Source organism: Mesocricetus auratus, unplaced genomic scaffold, assembly GCF_017639785.1.
Source record: "Mesocricetus auratus isolate SY011 unplaced genomic scaffold, BCM_Maur_2.0 Super-Scaffold_100019, whole genome shotgun sequence".
NCBI classification, from domain to species: domain Eukaryota; kingdom Metazoa; phylum Chordata; class Mammalia; order Rodentia; family Cricetidae; genus Mesocricetus; species Mesocricetus auratus.
In genome coordinates, this window is record NW_024429200.1 from 15,679,947 (window position 1) to 15,706,268 (window position 26,322).

Sequence of the window (26,322 nt, forward strand, 5' to 3'; positions counted from 1 at the left end):
AATTTAAACAGAGAATTTGAGATCACAAATTTTCAAAATCAAAATAAGACAGTTGAATTTCAGATAAAGATCTATTGGTAGCATGTTAAAAGTCCTCTTGTAAATACAGTGTTTTGTTAATTATTTGAAGCACAAAAGGAAGAAAAATTATTTGAAAGATCAATTAGCCACTGCATAAATTATCTTCTGTTCAGTGATGTATCTTAAAACTTGAAATAGTATTTCACTTCAATATGTTTTATTTCAGCACACCACACTAAATGGAGTGTAATAGATTTTATAGAAATACTGTGACATGTAATAATTTACATGTACTCTTTTCTATAAAAGTCAATACTGTGCAATAGAAAGCCTATGGAATGCTGACATGGAAAATACCCATGACCAAACCAGTCCTTTGTATAGAGATAACTGGCCTCAGCTTTAGTACAGACACTGAGTAGCTAACTTCTTTTCTGATATTTACTTCTAAAGCAGAAACTACTGAAATAGATGAGCTGTGACGATTCCTATTTTTAAGATTATAGCAACAGCTGAGAGAAGCATTGGGAAAGCATTTGAAAGGCGTTTGTTTTACTTCTTTTTTTTGAATACATTCTAAACTTTCTTAGAAAATAAGCCAATTAATTCAGATATTTATTTGTCACACACGTTACCCATTAAGGCTTATATATCCTTAATGGTGTTTAAATTTTGCTAAAAAGTACAAATAGCTGGACTAGCAATGACATTGAATTTTTACATCTTTGATCTTCCTTTCATATCCATCTGATCAACATAATGAAATGTGTGAGCAGATCTGAAAGAAGTCATTTGTATACTTATATTTCAGAAGGAAATTATATTTTTTCAAGAGGTAAATAATTGATATGGTTCCTGACTCCAGTAGAGCTCCCATGGTTTTTCTCCTGGTCACTGTGAAACTTAAGGAGCTAGGACATGGCATCCATCCAAACGGAAAGGCATCACTGTTGAGGTGGAGGAGGGGATGCTTAGGGAAAGGGAGGCAGCACACAGATGCACACAAGCAGCCCTCCAGTGTTTTCATGAGCCACAGAAGCATCAGCTGTCTACTTGGGAGCTGTGTTCTGCCATTTTAACCATGCCAGCTGGAGCATCCACGCAGGACATAAATGGGTTTTATCCCTATACTTCAGATTCTATTCCTTTCTGAGTGCTACAGGAACGAGTGAGTGGGACATTGAAGCAATCCAGAAGGGTAGAAAAATTGTTTACATATACAATCCAAACTTGAAGGTAATTTGAGAGGGAAAATTGTACCACAGATTTTGTATTGGCACCTTTTCCCCCTGTTCTCCAATTAACCCAACTCTGTTTTGGAATTCTTTAAAAATAATCTTTAATTACATTAGAAGACTCCTCCCATCACATCTCCATTATGCTCAAATGGCGGTACAGTACAGTAGACCCATTGATCCCCAATTCTGTTATATTCATGGTTTTGAAAGCTGTCTGGTTGATAAGACACACATGTTTAGTTTGTATTTTATTACATACACTGTAACAGAAATGGCCATTCCTATCTTGGTTGTCATTACAACCCCCCCCACCGTGGGATTGTGGTTGTTGTTGTTGCTCATAGAAGTAACGGGGAGGATTCCATGTAAGACAGACACACACACAAAGGCTCCACACGGTTTATTTTTATCTTGGTTTAGATTCATAGGATATGAACCTGCAATATTTTAAGATATTGGCAAATTTCTTTCTCCTTCAACAGCAGCCTGTGAGTTCTCATTTCTTTCTAGTCCCTCAAATGCAATTATCTTCCTCTCTCTCTGTCTCTGTGTGTGTCTGTCTCTCTCATCTCTCTCTCTCTCTCCAGTTTAAAAGAACTGTATTTTCATTTACAGTTATCCAACAAGCTCACGTTGAGTTCTTTCTACAGCTTGACTTGTCATTTGGTTCCTACCTTTTGTGAAATTCCTCATTTTATTTCTTGACCATTTTTTTTCAATTAAAGGTTTCCCCCTTACCACTTTTTCTCCCCTTATCAGTTTTGCTTGTTGGGGCTGTTGGCTGCAAGCCTCCCTGTCTGTGCCTTGACAAGAATGAATTTATGAAGAGCTTCATAAGATGTCACCTATTAACGAAAACGCAGGAAGGTAGACAGCATTCCTGAACCATGCTATGATGCTTGCTCCTTTTAGTCCCAAGGCCAACTTCAAAAGTTACATATTAAAACACTTTTCCGTTGTACATAGGAATTGTAAGGACCTCCTTTCACAGTTTCTTTAGGAGATTTATCAACACATGTGCAATATTAGTTATTTTTTCTCAATGCTGTGGCAAAATACATGGCAAAGGCCACAGTTTAAAGGGGAGACAGTTTATCATGGCAGGGAGTGAGGTCCCAGGCACATTGTGTCTGCAGTCACAGTGCAGAGAAAAGGAACTCTGATGTTCAAGTGGGTTCTTCCTCTTTATTCAATCCACAACAGCAGAAGTGGTACTGCCTTCATTCAGGGTTAGTCTTTCCTCCTTGTTTAAGCCTTTCTGGAAATGTCCCCACACAGAATTCCTACAGGATTTCTCTTGGCAACTGCAATCTTGTACCACAAAAGTGCTTCAGGCTCATAAGACGAACTAAAGTCAGGTTTTTCTTTACCTTGTCCACAGCATGAGGTCCCCCTAATACTCCCAAACACATTGTAATTCCAACCTGTGGATAGATAGATAGTGGCCTTACTAATTCAAAAATGGGGAACCCTAAGGTAGTTATATTTATCATAATTTCTTTGAAAAATGAATGCAAATTTATTAGTGTAAAATGCAAAAATATAGGTTCTGGAAGTCAGAGGTAAGAATTAGGGTGATGAGGCAGCACACTTGTGTCCCACATCCCAGTTGAAATTCTTTAAGCCTTATGGTCCAATTTCATCTTCTCATCTCTCTTCACTCTCCTGACCTTTCTCCTCTTGTGTCCCTTTTGTGGTAACTTACTGCTTTATGACCTATGACATGCTTTCCATGTCTAGACATTTAATTGAATCTTATTATAGTCCCTTTTGTATGTAAACACATACTCACAAACGCAAGTGCTTGGATTGCAAAGAGTTTGTGGCTGTTTACCACAATTATATTTTCTCTTGCATCCTTGGATAATTCTTCTGTTGTTGACTTTGTCTCCATTTCACAATATACTTATTTTTTTCCTTTTTTTTTTAACCTGTCGGATGTTTGTTTTAGTAGCTATACCATGATGGCTGTGAGTTTATAAAGGTTGGAAAGGCATACACAGAGGCTGGGAGTTCTCCCTCTGCTGTCAGTTCTCCTTAGCACATCAAGGGACGCTGTTTTCTTCTGCCCCGGAGATTTGTCCTAACTTCCACCTCCGGGCAGGATGCTTTCAAAGTCAATGTTAAAGGTAATGCCACTTGGAGTCTGCTCACCTTACACCTCCTCTCTCACTCAGTGAATGAAACCTGCGAGCTCTGTTTCTCTTCTGCTTCTGCTCTGGGGAATCTGAGGCTGTGAATGTGTCACTATTCCCCGGGGTAGTCCAAGGCCTGAGCATGCGCACCAGCTGCTACCAATTGTTGCAGATCGTAAGAGTCTCGCCCTTTCTACGTTCTCCCGGGATCCCCGCCCGCACCCGTTGTCCTGAGGTCCTCCTCTCTCCTGGGTGGTGACCGGTTAGGTCGGGCTGGTTGGAATGCCTAGGGAAATAACACATGGAGTTCATCCCCCGTGCCTCTAGCCGCGCAGGCTCGGCGCCTCCGCCCTTGTTCCCCGATCGCTCACAGCTTCCGAGTGAAAGCCGCTGGAAACGGCTTGAATGAAACGTGTGTGGGTTTAGTGTGTGGTAAAACCACCAGGGGATCCCGTCTCTCCACAAACCAGAAGCTCTGTTAGAAGGAGGGCGAGAGGGAGGAGGCCTGGAGCGAAGCGCGCGCAGTGGCTGAGCGGCTGGGAGAGGCCCGGCCACCTCCCCTGGCGACCACGCACCGCTCCGCCCGCCTGCAGCGGTTCCAGGCACCACGCTCTCCGCCGGGGCTGTGATGGTGATGGCAGTGACAAGCTCTTGCACCCCACAACACCGTGCACAAACCAGCAGCGCCCTCTGCTCCCTCTCCCTCCACCCTACGCCTTCTCCGCCCGTGCATTACGCGCAGCCTCTGGCGCCAGCCCCTTGTCAACTTTGAGCTGCAGGAGCAACAACAACTTTGACAGCGGCCACGGGTTTCGAATCTGACTTCTCCTTGACAACAGTAGCCTCGAAAGTGGCCGGAGTTAGACCAGTCAAGAGTTTCCTCTGGGCATCAGTGTTGACTCTGTTTGCCACGGGTTCCCTGCCAGCCAGCCGGGAGTGGGATTGTGACAGCCAGTCCCCTGGTGGAGGGGACTTGTTTTTCTTTCTCTCTAGAGACCTCGACTAGCGACTGGATAAAGCTGTACCAAAAGGATGTAAATAGCAGAGCAACTGTTACCAAGAAGGCAGCCACCACCCAAAGGCAGGGAGGAACGCAGTGCTTGCTCCAGGCTGTGTCCAGTCGCAACATTAGGCAACAATCAGGTGGCGTTTGCAACTTTTCAAGGTCAGCCTGGTCGATCTGCTATTTCCCTGAGAACCTTCGGGTGCACAGAGCTTGGATTAGATTTGGCTGCGAAATGCACAGGACGCCAAACGTGAAAGGATTGTAGGGGGTGTGTTGCTCTGTTCTCTGCTCTCCCGGTCATCTTCAGCTCCTCTCCACTGCCCAGTGGTGAGTATGTGACATGTGCCTAACTCCCTGGACCAAGTTTGGCAGCAGGTGTCGGTGCTAAGCAAGAGCGGGGCTACTAGGAGCGCCCTTGCCGAGCCATGCCGGCCCGGGGCGCGCCTCCCTCGCTTACAGCGCGGCTGATGCTCCTCCTGCTGCTGAAGGTTTCTGTCTCTGCTGCCCTGAGCTTTGTCCCTGAGGCCAGGAATGGAACTTGTCTGGGGGAGAGCTGTTCCCCACTGCCTCAGCGCCGCAGCAGGGATGCCCGGGGACCAGGAAATTCTGCAAGAGAGGTTCTGCGAGTCCGTATGCCCAGTGAGAAACTGGAATCAGAGGTGAGAGGGGCAATCTCTTGGGACCTCCCACCAGCCAGGGGTGGCAAGACAGGTGTGAGTGAAGAGGTGGCAGGTGCAGCAGCTGTTGGGCCCTTGGGTCCCCCAACCAAGCCGCCTGCTGCCTGGAGATGGAAAGGTGACCAGAGTAAAGAGCCACGTGGAAATTTGGGGAGAAGGGACCCTACGGACCTCCACCTCTTCCTTCAGACGTCAGAGGGGGAAGAGATGAGTCCCAGGGGCTCTGGCATTCCACGGAGCAGCCAGGAGCAGAGTGTGAAAACGGAACCTGAACCCAGAGATCTTTTCTACTGGCCGCGGAGAAGTGGACAACCCCAGGGCTCCCACCAAAAGCCTCCACCGGGGCATGAAGGGAGGACCATTGCTCCTCCAGGCAGGGCACTACCGCAAAACGGGTCTGTGGATGACTGGGTCCCTGACCAAGGGGGTTCGCGCCGTGGAAGCAGCACCAGCAGGCGTGTGAGACTGAAGAACCCCTTCTACCCCCTGACCCAGGAGTCCTATGGAGCCTATGCAGTCATGTGCTTATCTGTGGTGATCTTTGGGACCGGCATCATTGGTAACTTAGCAGTGATGTGCATCGTGTGTCACAATTACTATATGAGGAGCATCTCCAATTCTCTCTTGGCAAACCTAGCCTTCTGGGACTTTCTCATCATCTTCTTTTGCCTGCCCCTAGTCATCTTCCATGAGTTGACCAAGAAGTGGCTTTTGGAAGATTTCTCCTGCAAGATCGTGCCCTATATTGAGGTAATGCCTTCTAGCTACTGCCTTTGTCTGTTTCCGGAATTAGAGCAAAAGAACAGCGGTTGGATGTACCTACTTGGTGGGACCCCTTGCTCCTTTCTCTGAATGTCTTCTCTTTTCCTCAGTCACTTATGCAAGCATGTGTGTATATGAAAGAAAGCAGCTTTGCTAAATCACCTTCAAACTTCTCTGCTCCCAGCCTGAGAATAAAAAGATGGTCCTGTATAACATGTACAATCGTCCTCTGAATATGGCGGTATTTCTGACTTGGCACTCTTCCGAGAGCCCAGGGTTAAATAATGGCCCTTCCTTGTGGTTGTCCTTACCGGTGCCTAGTAAAAGAGGAGAGGGAGCCATTAGCATTTATTTCTCAAAGTTCTAGTGTTTCATTATGATTCCTGCATCTTCCCATCCCCCAGAGAGACTACTGAGCATTTGCTAAACTACCAAACCTGGAGTTATATTTTATGTATAAAAGGAAATCAGTCTTTGCTTTTCAATTGGCCTTGTGATGTATTAGGAACCCCCCAAACTAGTTTAAGTTGGCTATTTTCTACACTGCTACTTCATAGGTGTCCCTTGTTTCACTGTGGATACTTCTTAACTTTTAAAAGAAGTCCATTCTTCCAAATGAACTTAAACAAAAATAAGAGGTTAGGACCATCCCTGGTAATCCAACATTTACAGAATATGTGATACAAACTTGCTACTACTATGGCTGTCAAGAATAGGCTATTTTTAAGGGATTTACTCTTAAGATAAAAACATTTCTGAAGAAAACAGTTATCTTCCAAACTTTGGAAATACAAATTGTTTGTGCAAGTAAAGGGTTTACTGCTTCGTGCTAAAACTACTCTACCAGGCATTGCTCTGGGAGGTGGAATTTGCTCTGTGAATTGGCCTCTCTTTAAACACCAGCTCTTGGAACCTGTCCAAGTATTTGGCTGCCAGTTGTGGTTTCAGCCAGCTGGGCCTTGATTTTCTCCATTCAGTCTGCCCATTTCATTTATGGAAACACAAGAAGGGAAACTGTAAATATTCCAGCCTCTCTGATCTGTCTGGCACCAGGGCCAGTTGACACTATGTTCAACATTGTCTCAGGGTAAAAACTCCAGGATAAGTAAATAGAAAACAGTGCCTGACCAGAAGGTCCAGAGCCAGAGCCGGTCAATAAGACCCTCTGTTATTCTGTCTGTGCTCATATGTAGGGCCAGCCATAGCAGCTAAATCAGCTGTTGCTACTTACCGGGATCCAAGGCCTCCCTTGTTGCCAAGCATGGAGAACTCTGAAACACTGTCATTTATTGGGGAGACAGTTCACTTTTCAATTTGAGAGTACATAGGTGAATTACATAAAAGAATATGTGTCAATTTACAATTGTATTTTCAAAGGCAATTTTAGCTTAGGTTCTTGTTTTTAACATAGTTTTTTGTTTTAGCTTAAGTTCTTGCTTAGCTCTGATTCTTCTTTTTAACAATGCAAAAGACTTCAGGCAAGAAGGAGAGTTAAAAAAATAAAATGTCAACTTCAACAGGAGAGGCAGTCTGCAAGCAGGAACTGTGTTGACTTGTCTGGGTGGGAACTGAAGTGTTGGGGCCGGGGTTGGTTTTATACACTGGGTATAAAAGCAACAGGGAAGGCAGAATAAGAAACAAGATAAAGAATCAAATGACCCAAGGTCACAGAAGGAAAACCACAAGTGAAAACAATTGTATCAAACAAAAGAAAGATTATAAAAACTTAGGTTAGTTTAATGAGACCTAGACTTTTCTAAGTAATGGTGCTCAGTTCACACTTGAGTTTCTTTCTCACTAATTCTGAAGTTTTTATTTGGCTTTTAGTTCCTTGAAACTGGGTCTCACATAATGGAAGCTGGCCTCAGAAGTACTGTGTAGTTGAGGCTGTCCTGGAACTTTCGATTCTCTTTCTTGTTCCATTTCTGGAGTTGGGGGATTACAGTTGTGCATCACCACATCTAGTCTGAGAGTTTACAAACATATAGAAACACTTTGTTCTGCATTTTCAACTTAGTTTTCTCATTGAGACTTTTGTTAAAGCCTCTCTTGTTGCTAGTAAAAATTTTTTCCTTACTCTCTGTAGTTTTGCTTATTTTTTATTATAGCCCTATCTCTTTCCATTTACTAGGGTTTGATTTGATTTTTTTTCCTAGAGAAGCAAAGGCTCACTTGAAAATATTTACTTCAAATGTGGTTTACATAACACATTTTTTATATTGTATACTTTTACTATTACAATATACATGGCAATCAACCTATCACTAGATTTTATTTCTCTGAAATAGTTTTATAATACTTTAGCATATTTTATAAAATAATTATTGAACCATGGTGTCAATTTCCTAATTTCCAATTTCTAAAAATAGAAGCTACAGTCCAAAATTCACATACAGTATTTTTGCTATTTCAGAGAAGGAAAAAGGATTTGGTCAGTGCCCCAAGTCAGATGGCTAACTATACAGGCCCTGAGATGGAGCATTTTTCGCGTGTGGTTTGGAGTGGGGTAGGGCATGAAGTTTATTGGGGCATGAGCAGGTTCAACACTTGTTTGGCACTGAAGTGGATCTAGGCAGAGGTAGAATCTGAGCTATTTTTGAAGTTGCCACAAAGACCTCTGCTGACACCTGGGGCAATTTTAGTGTTAGGGTGGCTATGAAGAGATGTGATGAATTGAGTAAGAGGGCCTTTGTAGTCTATAATGAGCTCATCACTGGATAGAAATTACTTTCAGAAATGGGGCATAACCTTGAGTCCAATGAATCTCTTTGGTGAAGAGGGCTGCCATCCATGACTGTCAGAAAACCATACTCCATCATCTGGAAGAAACAATGCTTCATCCCTGAAGGAAGACTTGAGAGCAACCAGGTTAGACAATCACAGTATCCACTACAATGGCTTTACCCTTTCCAAATTACATCAGATACAGCACTGGAGGTTCCATCCTCATTTTGATAACGAAGGAAGGGATTTAACAGGCAGAGGTACCCAGACCCACAGACTCAGCCGTCTGGTTGCTGTTTTCTGGTTAGAAAACCATTTATAAATCAAAGTTGTATCCAAAGATTGTTTGATTTTATTTCTACCTCTTTGCATCTTTTGAAAAAAAATCCCTGTATCTATTAGATAAGAAAACATAATAAGTTAGCACTACTCAGTATGTGAACTTCATAGCTTTTGCTATTCATAAGTTTTCATCTTTTTGTGCAATAAGTTTCATGGTTTGTAGCTGATTTATTTTTAAAAATATAATAATCATGGCTTGGCATAAAACCAACAGATATTAAGAGTAATACAATGGTAGGGAAATGGAGGTGGGAAAGAATATGGGAAAGAGAACTTGGATGGATTTGGTAGCTACCATCACAGACACATCAGTTTAAGTTGGCCTATCACATAGACATTAGGGAAATAGTACTCAAAGAAATAGATATACAGAATGGCTTCATGCTGTGGAGGCTTGGGTATGGGTTGTAGAAGGATAATGGTACAAGAGTTCCCTACCATCCTAGCTACTCAAAGATGGAGCGTGTGTTTGAAGCCAAGTGATTATCTGAATATGGCAAGCAGAACAGCTCTTTGCTCATTAGTTGGTAGATGGAAGCCAGTCGAAGCCAGTGTATCAGATGATCCCAGACCATTGCCAAAAATGCTTTCTGCTTAGATGTAATTATGGGTTGCAAATGATATAAGTTATTCTGTAGTTTAAAGGACCCACACCTTCGTTGAAAAGTGGCATCTTCCAGTAAATCTTGGGTCATCACAGATTTAACTATTTTATTTTTCTGGGATACCAGATTCCTGTCTAGAGATAAAAGATGACTCAAGGGAACACATCTCACCAGACATTCTGCTCAGAAATAATTTGTGATAAATCTAGAATATTTTCTTATGAAAAGAGATGGCATTTTCAATGGTTCTGGAAATATTGGTTTTTAGCCAGGCGGTGGTGGCGCACGCCTTTAATCCCAGCACTCGGGAAATATTGGTTTTTAAACTGTGTAAAACAAATAGTTCTTTCATTGCCTTAGCTTGTACTCAGCACTGACAAGTGAAGAAAGGAAGGGTAATTGGATGCTGAAGATGGCATGACCAGTAACTGTGCAATAATACACAAACTTTCCTAAACCCCACATTCTAGTAATAGCACATTTATCACAGCAGATGCTAAATTTGCTTTAGTCGCAGATTAGCTATTAGGTATTCTGATGGACTTTTAAGTGGAAACATGCAGTTTTATGAGCAATTTGAAAGTTACTAACAATATTCTCTGGGAAAATGGACTCGATCTGTGAGAATGGTACTTAACAAATATTTTATGGCTTCCCATTAATCCCATTGTAATCCTTTTCTACATTTCCAAGCGTGAGCAAATATTTGGTTGGAGACTCCAGTGGGAAAGAGAGTCAGTTTCCCAGACTGGGCTTTCATTGACACTCCTATCCTGAAAAAGTATATGGTGAAGTTAACTGAATTTGGAGCTTAATCAGCAAAGGTTATAATAACTAAATTTCAGCTCCAAATAGCTAACGTGATTGTGGTGGAAATGAGACCTTTTGAAAGCTCATCAGTGGATCAAGGTCAGGGACATGCATTTTGTTTCTCTCCTAGAATTATTATCTGACACTAAGCTCTTAAGGACTATGTATAAAACAATAGCACCTGATGACTAAGAACAGTCTAAATAATTCATCGGTGTCTACGATCCCTTTTCATATATGCCATTAGGCTTCCATTGATCCACTGACTATTCACTCATTACGCATTTTTTAGACTTTTTTTTTTCAGCAAAAGGCAACATGTTAGGAGACATGGGTGGAGGAAAAGATGTAAAACTTTCTAAAGATGACTATCATAGGTAAGCTATGGTTATTAAAGTTTTCAAAGAGTAATATAATGGTTTTCAGCATAACTAACACTGTAATATAGACCTTAAGGAAGCATTGGGGAAATTCTGGGATGGTCTCAGATGGACCAGTCCACAATCATAATGGATTATGACCAAATATGGAGAAATTCATTTGAAAACTCTGTTCCATGCAATGTTCTTTTCAGTTACATTACAGTCACTAATTTAAATTCTCCCACGACTTAGATTCATGTTGAAAAGTCATAGCTGTGAAAATCTTCTAATTCTTGTTTTCATAATGTCATTAACTTTCCTGATATATAAAATTTAAAATTTACAAAATAAATCAGCAGAAAGGGACTAGAAATTTCTTTTAAAATACAAAATTTATATAAATGCCAAAAGAACTATCTTTACTTAATAACTATCAGTTCTGCTCATCATCTATGTAAACATTAACTAATTGGCATTTTATTTAGCAATTCAATAATACGTTAAGTTGGGTCATTTTTTTGATAATCTCAAAGCCATGCAATTGTGCTTAATATGACCTTAGAGAAACTAAGAAGGAAGGTTGACAAAGGAGACACTTTGCACATTATTACAAGCCTGGGAAAAGGAACCATAAAACATGTACAAGAATTGGATTAATTTCTGGAGACTTTGAGCTCCTTAGCGGTCCCAAGGTATCCCAAATCTGTAAGCAAAGTGTCTTTAAACAAAGCAAAGGCACAATAAATGGTCACAAAACAAAAATAAAGCCAAGGAAAAAATTTTGAGTTTATTAGTATAACCATAGGTGGAGCCGGCAAGGATCTACCTTGCTCTTCATGCTAATGCATGGTCTTGATGGCATTTTCCCTCCTCTTAATGTGTTGCAACCATATTTAATTTTGTCACTTTGGAAGCACATAGAACTGCATCTGAGATGTATACTGTGGAAAGCGAGAGATGGACAGGCATCTACTCACCAAAATGTGTTTCATGTTCACATTCTTCAAGGGTACTTCCTCATTTTATCTCTCAAGAACTTACCTGCCAAAGTCCCATAATTAACACAACTATGTTGCCAAGACTCACTCTTAAGTATCCTTATTAAAATACTATTCTCTGCGCCAAAAAAAGTGATGTCATCTCAAATATCACGGTAGAGAATGGAATTACCAGAGTTTCAAACTTTGGGGTCTTTCTGTTTGCAAAGTGGGTATTGATTTTTTAGATCATTTCCATAATGGACAAAACTTACTATAAAGAACAGATACTCTATGCTTGTGAATTTGTGATAATTTTTATGTTATTTTTCTGCATGTATGAATGGTTCATATCATTAATGAGGTCCAATTAACTGATTTCATTCTTGCCTAGAATGCCTTGCTTCCTGCAGGTCTATGACTCTATTATTGACTGCTATTTTTAGCAAAATAACCTTGTATTAGCATGCTCCACTTCCCTGTCCTCTTACCTAGTCTGTTTTGTGTCTTGTCCTTTGTTCAAGTATCTTTCTTTCAGGAAAGACAATCTAATAAATTAATTCACTTCAAGATGTCAGAATTGCAAATATTTGCCATTTTAATGAGGGCCAAATAAATAAAGAGAGGCTATTTCTTTACCAGGTTACCAATAGTATAATTCTAGTTAAAAGCTAAGAAATTTCATGTTAAATGTTTTTTTTCAGTATCATTAAAAGTGGCAGAAATATTCAACTACAAGTAATTCTGTTTTAGTTTGGACTAATTATCATGCAAATAGATTTAAGTAATGACAAGAAAAGTAAGTTGAAAATCTGTTGCTTATTCATGAAGACTTACCCAGATTCAATTCCAAGTTCCATTAAGTTGAGACTAAAATATCATAATGGTACCAAGAATTGAAAGCTGGACTGTAAGCTTGGGAAATGACATTTTCAAACAAATTTCTAATTACTGGGAATAAATGTGGGACATAAAAATTATCATTGACTTAGTTCATTCGAAATGGTAGCTTATATCTTAAGACAAGTGGCATCAATATTGCTTACTGTTCTGTTTTTAAAATTAATGAAAAATTGACAGATATTTAGCTAAATAATGTTGCATGAGACAAATGTAACTTAGTTTTTAATATGGAAGGAATATACTGTGTTACAGAGGTTGTAGTTGAAAAGAAACCTTCATTCAAGCTGGAACTTGAAAGAAAAAATGCATGATCAAATCAATTTTTGAAGCAATATATTGTTTTTAAAATAGTCTTATTTTGTTTTTAAACAGAGCTAACTTAATACTAAGATGAAACAAGTGCAAAGTATGCAGTGGGAGGCTAAAATGGCAGTCAGCAGTCAATGCCTTACATATACTTTTCTTAGTGACATTAGAAATCACATATAAATAAAATAGGGTAGTTCTAACAGACTAATTTTGGTTTGTGTTAGATGTGATGTGTTATATTAAGTATTGTTCATATTCAAAGGGCAAGAGACCTTCTCTTTGTGGACTTGTGGTTATGTATAACCCTTTGGTTTCAGAGCTCTATGCACACATGAGGAGCGAGGCCTACTTGTCTATTTGTATCTTTGCGTTTGGAAACACTATTCAAAGCATGTTCCTGCCATAGTTATCATCTGTACTCACTCTAAAATGATGGCCTTTTCATAAAGGTCATCTTATTTACAGCAATCTGATCAACAACAGGTCTATTGAATGTGCTCTCTCATGGTGTACAGTATCCTTTTCCTGGTGAAGTTGCCCTGAAGTGCTGCAACGATGGAGATTATGGAAAATGCAAGAAAAAGCCAAAAGCATACAAGTTACAGCCATTTAGAGCTTGAAAGGAAAGTGCCCTGTGCTCATCCTGCCCTTTCCTGACTGGGTGTTATTCCTATAACCACTGCCTTATAATAGATCGCCATTCATGACCCAAATGAATGGGATTTCTCAACAATAATGCCCTTGTTCTCTAGGATACCTTGTAAACAAAAGATGCTATATAAATAGATGTATTGAACATTTTAGATATAAAAGCAAAGTTAGAATACAGTTTTCATGACCTTGGTTAGAAATTTCCCTGTTTTACAGAAATTATTTAAGCATGTAGATTGAGTTTCCCATGAAGCAAACTGCTTAGAACTATACTGATCTATCTCTGCAGTGGTACCTGATTCCAATGGAAGATTTAGTAAAAGATGCTTTTTATTCCACAAGAGTTTTGCTTACTTTGCGTGCTCTCTTGCATGTTTCTCAACTTGATCTATAACTTAACAGTTGCTTTACTCCTTATTTTTAGTAAGCTTTGGAAAAAAAGTGCCAACTACTTACATAGGATCTCCACAGATCACTGTTTTCCAAAAGACTGACATGATTTTTTATTTTTTTATTTTATGGATGTGAATACCTGTATGTATTTATGTGCATCTCTTGTACCTGAAGAAATCACATGAGGGTATCAGATTCCCTGAAAATAGAGTTATAGATGGTTGTGATCTGCCATGTGGATGCTAAGAACTGAACTCAAGTCTTCTATAAGAGCAGCAAGTGCTCTTAACCACTGAGCTAATTCTCCAGCCCCTTATATTCTTCTGACATGGTTTTTCTAAAGATCAGTTTTGTAAATCACTGGACAATCAAATAGGTTTCAACAGGGCATCTTCCTACGAGTATATGTCTATATACTTTGTTCTCACTCATCGCCTCGTGCTCCAGCTGGTTGCCTCTCTTCCACTAGTGAATACCAACGTCTGCTTTCTTATCACATGTATTCCATTACTCTATTTCCCAACTTAAGATGACTTCCTCCCATCTGGTAATCCTTTTCTAGTTTCATAGTCTATAGACATGCATCCCATACACATGTACATGTATATACTTACATATAGGATTTTAAATGTATGTTGTGCATATGAGAAAAAACATGGGGTGTTTGTCTTTTTGAATATAGCAAGGGTTTTCTTTACTATTATAATTTGCAGTTCCATTTATTTTGTTTGGAATATTCTTTATGGCGGCATAAAATTCTGTTGTGTCCAACATTCTTAATCTATTCCATTTTCTGGGTATTGTTAAAATGCAACACTAAGCATAGAAGTTAAGCTATCTATGTGGAACTTAACTTGGGTCTTATGACTCTATGCCTGAGTGCCATAGCTGGTTTATATAATAAATTTTTTCAGTTTGTATTTTTGAGGGATCTTCCTAATGATTTCCACAGTGGCTTAACAGGCTTAAGTTCTCACTAGCAGTGATGAATGATGTTTCCTTCCCCTTCACATCCTTGCCACATTTGATGTCCCGCACCTTTGCCTTTCTTAATGATAGTTATTCTGACTCAGATGCAAGCAATCTCAATGAAATTTTAATTTGTATTTCACCAAAGGCTAAGCGTGTTGCACACTTTTTCTAAATCTATTGATTGTTGTTTCTTCAATAACTATCTATTCGGTTCATTAGCTCACCTATTGTTTGAATGATTTTCAGTGTTTGGTATTTTCAGTTCTTTATATATCCTGAATATTAACCCCCTGTCTGATGTGCCTTTGGCAAAACACCTTTCCCTATTTCATAGCTTGAATTTTTTTCTCCCGTTTACTTTTTAATCTCTGTAGATTTTTAACTTCATGAAACTTCATCTGTAAACCCTGAAAAGTACTTCCAAAGTGTGATTTCTACTGTTGTCATTATTTTGCCTTGTTCTGTTGTGCTTTTTTTAAAGAACCTAGGAAACCATTGACCTTCAAAATGACTTGTGATGGAAAGTGAAATCCTTTCTTGTTCTTATGCAAGAAGAGAGTTTCACAATGAATCTTTCCCTAAAGACATTGTCATCCACAACTTGTTGATGTAATTACTCCTCAGTGGTGTAACATAGCTGTCTTAAATTGGTCATCAACAAGTTGGAGCAGAAATTTAGGATCCATGATACAATATACATAAATTTCCCAGAAGAAGTTGGTGTTGGATAGTCAGAGCCTATCTATGAGTTTCATAATCATTTGACTGGGTTTCTTTAGGTAAGTCTTGCCAGTGATATAAGGGGTTGCCTGAAGAATATTGCAGTTTCTAGGCAGGGAACTTTATTTGTATTGTGTCATTATAAAGTATCTAAATGTATTGATTTGGTTAGCTTCTATAACAAAAGGGTCCATTCCTTAAAAGAAGCCACTTCCAGCATATTTTTAAAATCCTCTATACTTCTTTTGTTTATTTCATTTCTTTCTATGAGTGTAATGTCCCAGAGTCCGCAGTAAAGGGAGGAGTCTACACTACCCACCTCCTTATCAAAGATGGCTAAGGGGAAGGTTATAATTCGTCTCTTGTGGTACCAGATGTGGTCTGGAATATCTGGGACACTAATTGTATGAATTCTACTCTAACTTCTATTAGGAATAAAACTTTTTATATGAATTCAATATGGAGTCCAGTTTGGGTTAGTAATACCATCCAACATTTATAATGAGTGACTTCAGTCTGAAGTATTCCTTCTCAAGCACTTCATAGATCTTCAAGTTGGCAAAAGTTACCACAGCAACAGCTCCATCTCTAAAATATACCAGCCTATAAGAGAAAAGTCAAGTAGCCATTCAGACATTAAATGGTCCCGTTAATGATCAAAGTGGCACATAAGTGACAACCTCTGTTCTGGGCTATTATTTTTCTAAAGAAGAGAAAATCCTTTCAACTTTATGAGGGTCACTGTACATGTCAGGACCAACAAAAAGCATATTGAGAGCCAAATTCTGGGTGGTCTTCAGGGTCTTTGCCTGTGTGATTCATCCTTTCAGCCTACAGAGCTGAATGAAAGCCTTAAGGTACAATTTATGACTATCTCGATTGTTAGCATGCAATTGAAAAGGCCAATCCCAAATGTATCCCACTGTAATGGCTTAAGTAGCACATTGGTATTATTTGACAAGATGTAGATCATAACCTTTGGAAATGTATAATATGGAAAAATAATTCGGTCAGCTTAGGAAGCTAGTTAGACATCTGTAGCCATCTCCTTAAGGGACATTTGGAAATTATGTTTCTCTACCCACCTTGAGTGGATTCTAAAATGCATGGATGTGTCCCAGAGTAAGGTGAGTCACAGAAAGCATGTTATAAAGTGTGTAAAGTCAAGTCTATCCATCCAGCACAGCCATTCCATCCTCAAGCCTACTTGCTAGATAGATAGTAGCAAGTAGGAGGTAATGGAGAAACTGTGGTTTTGGTTTGATGCTATTTGAAGATATAATGTATATCTTATTCATTATGGGTTTTTTTGGCCAGTAAGCATGATATAGCATGTATAGTTCTGTACATATGGGTGTGTATATACACGTTTGTGTGTGTGTGTGTGTGTGTGTGTACAAGCATTCATTTTGTAGCATGAACTTATATAACACTCTCTTAGGTACTGAAAGCAGAATTTAGTAAATCCACAATGATGCTGTCACAATTGTTACAGTCACATTGTAAGTCTGATTAAGGAGAGAGAGTGACCCTTAAGCCCATACTTTGGAATTGTACCCTGGGTCAATTCTCAGACCTGGACTATTGTTGGAGTCTTGCTGTAGATGCTACAGTTCCTTGAAGCTGCCCTATGAAGGGCAGGAGCTGAAGGAGCTTTATTGTTGCTCCTCGGGGATACAGAGAACAGCAGGACTTGTTGTTGGAAAGAAAATCTTTGAGATTTTTTATTTTGATGCTTTTGCCTTTTCTGAATTTTGATACCAATCCTCTAATGACTTTTTCCCCCAGTCATTAAAACACCCTGCCTCCAGCTTTCATCTACCCTTAAAAATTTTGTCTATCATTTCTGAATTTATTGCTGTTTATTATTCTCTACATTGGCATTTAATTCATAAGAGACAGCATCTCACTCATCCCATCTCAGGGTGATGCACCAAAGAACTACCTGTCTAAGCCAATGCCTTACAGCTTTCCTCCCAAGAGCATGCATCACAGTGGTTTATCCATCATATATGGTCATTACATGCAGAAGATCCAGAGTTCATGACACAGTTTCATAATTGCAAATGATTGCAATACTCATCTTCATAGAGTTTTTAATAAGCTGTAGGTAAACAAGTATATTTAAAATTGTGACAGTGATATTTTTCATGTTATCTTAGCATTTAGTCACTTTTAATTACATGGATAGATTTTATATATGAGTATGCAGAAACTGGGCTAATTCTCCTATTCTGATGATTTTTTATCTATTTGTCTCTGAGATAAACAGCTAAATCTTTATATGTGCTAAAACCTATAAATAGTCTGGGGAGTTACTTAGCAGAGCATTTTACACGTTTCTTTTTCTTTCACATCATAAAATTTAGTGCATGAGTGAATTTTCAGAAAATATCTGAAGTAATAGGGCTGCAGGTGGTGACAGCAGGAGAGCAACGAGGTCTAAGACTGACATTTGGGTTGCAGTTGCTGTTGGCAACTACATTCCAAGGGCTATCAGCATTTGGGATAGCACAGCTTTCCCTACTGTCTCCTTCAATAACTCTTTCTGATGCTCTTGTGACCTTTCTGGGTTCAAGTATTTCTGCTGAGTCTTAACTGCAGAGCAAGCTATCAGAAAGAAGGATGATTGGTAAATAAGAAGCTTGATACAGGACTTATGTGAATTTTGTACATGAAAACTGGAATGATCTCTCAAGACAACCACAGAAGAATATAGATGCATTTGAGATTCTAACCTATATAGTGAAACTTTGGGAATGTGGCTATCTATCTGCCAGTCAAATACATTAAAAGAATTAATGGACAAAGAGATGGAGCCCATGCAAATCACGAGTAAAATCTGTCCTGATATTTGCTGTGAGATACAATGTATGGAACCTGGAATTGTTCTGCTTTTTTTTTCTAGACAGAGAGCATGTTCTCATTAAGACACAGTTTCCACAGTTTCTGTAGCTGGCAATCTACCACTCCCATTTAATACTCGTCTTCCCACATGAATTTACTGTCACTTCTTACTTAATGATCTGTAACTGACCCAGAGCTAGACACTGGCACTTGTAATATGTGCTTGAGAGTTTAGAACTCTCTAAACTAATTATTAGAATAAGGGAAAGAATATGCTATCCATTGTACATTGTGTGTTCTTTGTAAGTAATGAAAGAAACCTACTAACCAGTAGGTGTGCTGCATCTTCTCAGTCACCGGTTTTTGTTTTGCCAAGACTTCCTTTTATCACAAGCACTTTTCATCATTTAAAAAATATTTGCAGCATAAAAAACCCGCAGGGGTTCGTAGTTGTGCATGGACTCTGAATATTCATGACAGTGATGACAGGGAACCATGCACAAACATTTTCCTTAGTGAGACTGCACAGGGACTCTTGGGAGGATTGGCTGATACCTGAGCAGCTGAGGGTTTCTTTAGTTCACATTCTTATAATAAGTAAATCAAAACACTTCAAAACCTTAAATACAAATACAAAATTTGAAAACAATTTGCAAAGTACTGTAGTTTCCTCGTGATGTTGTTTGATGGAGACCCCTAGATAGTAACAATCTTTCTTAAAATCCCCTCCAAGTGTGGATAGTGACATTAAAAAGTTGCCTCATTAGAAAACAATAATGTGATGTGGACCTCGGTTATAAAATTGTTTAGCATTTGGAGCTGAAATGCGAAGCAAATATCCATCAAAAGGAATGAATCATCATAGTAAAAGTTAACTTTCTCTTTATTACTTATTTTTGAATTATTTGAGATACTTATAAATGAGCACCTACATCACTGTTGGTCCTCTGCCTCCCTCCAAGTCTTCCTATATTTGAAAGTTAATTTTTATAATGTGGCTTTTCATTTCCCTAACTATATGGGTATTTGGGAGGATTTTGAAAAGGACTTGAAGTGTTATGGCCATAAATTCAGTGGTAAGCTGTTTATCTGACTCATTCAGAGCTTCCTTGTAAATTTGTGTTGCCTTTTGTTTTCCATGCTGTTAAAATGTTATATCCCATTGTAAGGTTATTTTCACCAATAATAGTAAAAGTAGTCATGAAATGGGCTATGAAATATTTCATATGAGAGCTTAGGGATGTTGTGTGATGTGTCATGTGTGGGAAGAAGAAAGCATATTGGAGAGAACCTACAAAACATGTTGGCATAGCTCTGGGGGTAGAGGCAGCTTGAATGTGGCAGATAAACAACAAATGTCATAGCATTATAATGGTTTTGCTATCATGATCCCATTGGGTTCTAAAAAGCTGATACTAACATTATATTTTAATTTCCTTGTTCCTTTTTGCCAAGCCATCATACATAACTATGATTTAAAACTTTCTCATCAACAGGCATGGGAACAACTGTGCTTAACTCAGTTTCTGGGGCAAAGTCCGAAGCATTTCTTCTACCTGAAGACTTTTATTTCTAAAGCATCAACACTTTTTATTTATTGTCCTTTTTTAAACCAAAAGAAGTATTCATATTAATTAAATGCTAAATTGCTTACATATCCCACCAAATACGTAGGTAAATTTTGTTTCAGGTGATTGCAAGGTTGAGCTTGTGACTTTAGTATTGTTCTACCACTCCTGGCTGGCTGTGAACTGGAGGAACAGCTGTTTGTTCCCTTCTAAATCTTCAGTAACGAGCACAGTGCTTGGCTTAGTGTTGTTATCAATAAATATGTACATGCATTGACTGCGTATATCTGTGCTTTACTAGAATATACCCAATGCCTAAGGAATATTTCGCAGACAAATGACAGTTTGTGTCTTAGTTCTTTTTGCATCTCTGTGGCCAAAACTTTTGAGAAATAACTTAGAAGGACTCATGGTTTCATAGGTTTGTCCTTGGGTGCTACGGCAAAGCATCACAGTGGAGACTTAAGCAGAACATTATGCTTGTGGGAGCCTATTGTCTGGAGGCTTGGGGAGAGCATCCTTACTTCATCTCTTGACAAACTCAAGCAAAGAAAGGAAAGTAAAGGGCAGCATCTAGATGAGATAAAGCTCCAAGGACGTGTCCTCCAATGACTTACTCTGGTGTCCTCCAATGACTTACTCTCCCCCAACGAGGCCCTTTCTCTTGCCTTTCACCACCTGTCAACAAAGCCATCACATTGTGAGCCCATCTAGGGTTCAATGCATCATGATGGGTTCAACCCATCATTAGGCTAGAGTCCTTAGGATCCACCCATCTGAAAACAGACACAACAGAGTGCACACAAGCAGAAGTCAGAGGACCATTTGCAAATGTCAGGTCTCCCCTTGTAGGAAGTTGGATCTGGGAATCAATCTGAGGTCATCAGGCTTGGAGGCAAGCACATACTATGTCATTTCCCAGCGTCCTTAGTTACATTGGTCCTAAGTTTATCTTCTGTCTGTGTGCATCGACTCCTAGCACCCTGCACCAAATGCCAGGAAACCCCAAGGAGAAAAGGGGCTGTTAGTGACTGACTTGAAATGTATTTTCTCACGGATTTTGATCCCTGGAGAATTTCTCTTTCTTGTTTTGTAGAAAAGAACAGAAAGTGTGTCTTATTTTGTGTTTAGGAAACATTGGGGGGTATCTCCAATCAAGGAGCTTGAGAGAAACAATCAGCTCAGAAGCACTGGCTGTGTGAGGCAGTCTGAGTCCCACCTGGGAAAACGTGACGATCCTCTGCAGTGATAAAAAACGAGACACAAGCCAGTCTCTGCTGTTTATCTAGATGTCCTGATGGCTGGCATTTTCCCAGCGACTGAAACTCTTTCAGCCTCCGGAGGTTCTTATCTGTGACAGAAAAATCACACAGGACTTGCTGACCTTCCTACAAGTTCCAGGCTCTGTGTATGTGTGAGTGTGAGTGTGTGTGTGTGTGTGTGTGTGTGTGTGTACATCACCCAGAAATATTACAAGCTTTCTTTTTATCAGGCCCAAATGATTTACCTAAGTGATTGGTCCAGTTTCCCTTCCCAATCTTCCAGTATTTCCCCTGCCTTCAATTCTCTATCTCCAGTTCTCTGCCCTCCCCTGTCCCGGTCCTCCCCTCTTCTCCTCTGCCCTCCGCAGTCCTCCTCGCCTCTCCTCCCTCCTCTCTCCCATGCCCTCTTGTACTTTGCCCTCCCCTTACCTCTCCTCCTGTGTGCTCTCTCCCGTTTCTATTTTCCAGTGTTATGATCTCTCAGAACCTGTGCCTTCTGTGTCCCCCACAGGTGGCTTCTCTGGGCGTCACTACTTTCACCTTATGCGCACTGTGCATAGATCGCTTCCGGGCTGCCACCAACGTACAGATGTACTATGAAATGATCGAAAATTGTTCATCCACCACTGCCAAACTTGCGGTGATCTGGGTTGGCGCTTTGCTGCTGGCACTTCCGGAAGTTGTCCTCCGCCAACTGAGCAAGGAGGATTTGGGCTTTAGTGGCCAGGCTCCTGCAGAACGGTGTGTCATAAAGATCTCTCCCGATTTACCGGACACCATCTATGTTTTGGCCCTCACTTACGACGGTGCAAGGCTCTGGTGGTATTTCGGCTGCTACTTTTGTCTGCCCACACTTTTCACCATCACCTGCTCTCTGGTGACTGCTCGGAAGATCCGCAAAGCAGAGAAGGCCAGTACCCGTGGGAACAAGCGACAGATCCATCTGGAGAGCCAGATGAACTGCACGGTGGTGGCCCTAACCATTTTATATGGGTTTTGCATCATCCCTGAGAATATCTGCAACATCGTCACTGCCTACATGGCCACGGGCGTCTCACAGCAGACCATGGACCTCCTCAACATCATCAGCCAGTTCCTCTTGTTCTTCAAGTCCTGTGTCACTCCCGTGCTCCTCTTCTGCCTCTGCAGACCCTTCAGCAGGGCCTTCATGGAGTGTTGCTGCTGCTGCTGCGAGGAATGCATCCAGAAGTCTTCCACTGTAACCAGTGATGACAACGACAACGAGTACACCACGGAGCTGGAGCTGTCGCCCTTCAGTACGATTCGCAGGGAGATGTCCACTTTCGCTTCCGTGGGGACCCACTGCTGAAGCACCCGGCCTGGTTGGCTCAAATTTCTTCGATTTTCATATCCTGTGAAAATTTTTACTTCATATTTTTCCTTACATGGGAATGATGCAAAACGTTTTTGAAAAGCAAGTAGAGGAAGACATATTAACTACTCTAGAACTGATTTTGAAAATTAATATTTGTGCTCTGGGAAAAATGTTTCTATTTAGTTATGTAAGAAAAAGAAGGTGGCCAACAGTCTCAGATAATTTTTCCTGATATGGTGCTAATATTTTATTCAAAAGTTACTGCACCTTAACAATATTAATTGTTGGTTTTCTTTCTTTTAAAATCATAATCATTGTATATTGAAGCTGGGCCTGTGATTTTGCTGGTTATTTTGTGTTTCAGTTGTGATTGAAACTACATTGTATCTGAGATTATTTGTACTTCCATCCGTGCAGAGTAGCACCAAATAAAACTACCCAGCCTTCTTTATCGTGACTGTCAATCTACTTTTAACCAAGACTCAATAAATCTTTTAATTGCCTTAAACACACAATTACTGGTCCTATGCGAAATTTGAAACTGGCCTTATTGTTTTATGTTTATATCTTCCTTTAAGGCAAGTAATCACTATGTTATAAAGAAGTTTTCCAAATAATACTACTTATATGTGTAACTCATAAAGCTATATTGAGCATTTAAAAAGCTGTACTTTTTAATAGTCACACAAAGCTATAAAATCACTTTTGGATATTTTTTTAAATATATGAAGGACAGAAGAGTAGGCAGGGAGTTCTTTATCTTTCTATAGATCTGCTTTAAATTCACCTTTGAACTGGCACATGGAGGGACCGGTTTTCCCCTGAGGAATTATGGGCAAATGAAGACTGGGAAACAATGTGCATGTCATCTGATTTCCACTGAACAATAGCTTCTGAAGTTTTGTGGCTCATATGCGAAGTGCTCAGAATTTGAATACTCCTTCCATAATTTTTTGTTTACTTTTTGAGGTTTTTTTTTTTTGGAGAATTTCATAGGAGTACTTAATTTAGACCAATTCCACCCCTGCCTCCCCTTTCCAACTCCGCCCATTTGACTCTCTCAAATTTATACTTTAAAAAACCTGAATCTAATTAAATCTCTGTTACTTGAGTTTTTATTTGGAATAAAAGTACAGCTACACACACACACACACACACACCTATCTTGATTACAGTATATGGATATTCAAATACTGCCTTTAAATGGATGTTCAATAAACTCCACCACCACCAAATGTAACCCTGCCCGTTCAGGTTTTTTAGTCAAATGGTGCTTGGCTTGTGAGTCACATGTCTAGATGTGATGGAAGACTCTGGCCTGGAGACAAAGTAATTTTTTTAAGGTCCAAGAAACGGTAAGTGATTGAATGCAGTGCCTTCAGCAAAACGACGGGATTAGGAGCCCAACTTTTTGTTTGAAAAGTATTCTCATCAGTTTCTGCACTTTTCAACAGGACTGAATCAGTGCCCATCTACTGAAAGCTAACTTATGTTATTTAAATCACTGAAATGCAGTGATAGAAAACTTAGGAGATTTGACCCAAGTCGTTCATGTCCTTGATAAAGCCTAAGTCAGCAAAAACATCTTTCACTTATTTTCTCCTTTCCCCAGTCTGATTCTCAGGATGAGGTTATTTCCCATACTGTCTAGGGACATAAGGGAGGATTAAAACAAGGGATAATTGTCTTCTGACAACTGTGAAATATCTTTGGGAAATTCCTCAAGGTGACATCTGAGGATATCTGGGCTTGGGTTGAAGGGCAGGTTGACAACTCTGATTCCATAGTACCTCTCTCAACACATATAGGTGGTTTCAGAACCTAGAAACCCATTTTAAAGAAGTGTCGATGCTACTGCTTGCAGTACTTGTGAGTAGAACCCATTCTCAGACTGGCCAAGAAATCAGGGAGAGCTGATTGTGTAGAAAGAACCAAGAGAAAATATGAATGAGTACAATAAGAGTTGTAATTTAAGAAACATGGCGCTAGAGAGAAAGATGCCATTTGACAGGGTTTCAGGAAGAGGGTTTGTTCTTTTTTGGGAGGAAGGGAACATAAAAGAGGAAAGGAAAGGGGGGAGACCAGCCTCCAGAGATAGGAAAGGGGGCAGAGGTATATGTGTATGTGTGTGTGTGTGTGTGTGTGTGTGTGTGTGTGTGTGAGAGAGAGAGAGAGAGAGAGAGAGAGAGAGAGAGAGAGAGAGAGAGAGAGGAACAGACAGAGAGGGAGAGAGAGAGAAGAATGGGAGGTGGGCAGGGCCCCTTTAAAAGGGAACATACTGAATGTGCATAGGTGGTGTTCTTAGTACCTGCAGCTGAGGGAGCATCCTGTCAGAATCCCAAGGACAGGCCAGTACAGATGCCTGAGTACTGACAATAAGAACTTAGGACTGATGAGTGGTGGACAGAATGGGTAAAGTTCTATAACCATTCACAGGGAAGATGGAAGTCTAACTTGAATAAAACAAGAAAGCTTTTATGTGATAACTCATGGGTATACCTGCAGAAGGAGTTTGTGGAAGATTGGTGAGATAGTCCAAGTGGAGAGAGGCGATTAAAAAAAAACCTAGAACAAGAAATCACTGGGTGCAACTGAGGTACGAGTGAATTGTCTGGCTTGCCTACTGCACTGTGCGTATACAGAAACTGCTTTCATCTGGATTTGGTTTAAAGGTTTCTCTCAATGCTTCATGGACTAGAACCTGGCCCTAGTTTGTTGGTGGTAGGAGATGGCAGAGGAATCAGGGGGTAAGGCCCAGGGGTGAGTGAGCAGACCACACAGGCAATACTGTCATGACTTATGATGTTTATGGAATTTCTAGTTCCCACAAGCACAGATTAGCAATGAAAAGAATGAATGTGTTCTTACAGAGAAAACCCACATGGTGTTTAGTTTCTTCTGCTCACAATTTCCCCCTTTTCACTTTCCTACCATGTCATGAGGTAGCATGGGAGCCTCATAGGAGACCAGACAGATGGGAAGGGTGACCTGGTCTTAGACTTTTACCTTCCAAAACTGTAACGTGAATAAACCTCTTTACTTTATATGTATTCAACCTCTGGCATTTTATTATAACAACAACAAAGCTATACAGAAGACTTGTGAGAATCATGATGACTAATCACTGAAGCTGTCTAATAAGAATGCTATTGTTATGGATAAATATCAGAACTTTGCAATAGGAAAATATTTGCAAACATGTTATGTAGACAGCAGGGAAGGTTTGAATATAAAAAATTAACTAGACAGGTATAACATGTTACTGAACTACAATGTAGGTAGTGAAACTAAAATTTACTTTTTTCTTTTATAATCAACTTTTGACGATCAGTAGTTGATACATAGACCTTTTTATTTTTATATTTAAATTTAAATTATAAACAAGGTTTCTTCACATATCAATTCCAGGTCCCTCTCCCTTTCCCTCCCCTCCTCCCATGTCCTCCCACCAACCCCTCCAATATATATCCCCTCATTTCCCCAGGGAGGGTGAGGCCCTCCATGGGGGTGTCCATAGTCTGTCATTTCATCCAGGGCAGGGTCTAGAACCCTGCCCCCAAGAGTCCGGGGTGAGAGTGCATCTCTCATTGTTGGATGGGCGCCCAAAGTCCATTTGTACACCAGGATAAATACTGATCTACTGCCCAAGGCTCGATAGATTACCTAGGCCTCCTCACTGACACCCAAGTTCAGGGGGTCTTT

At 40.1% G+C, this 26,322-nt stretch overlaps 1 protein-coding gene across 1 annotated transcript; it reads left to right on the top strand.

Annotated features, from left to right (window-relative positions):
• Positions 1-3,649: 3,649 nt before the first annotated feature.
• On the top strand, positions 3,650-23,135 carry Gpr37 (G protein-coupled receptor 37). Its single transcript, XM_005078063.4, has 2 exons — positions 3,650-5,827; positions 21,796-23,135. Exons 1-2 carry the CDS (start codon positions 4,826-4,828, stop codon positions 22,612-22,614), a joined length of 1,821 nt encoding a protein of 606 aa, XP_005078120.1. The 5' UTR covers positions 3,650-4,825; the 3' UTR covers positions 22,615-23,135.
• Positions 23,136-26,322: the final 3,187 nt, after the last annotated feature.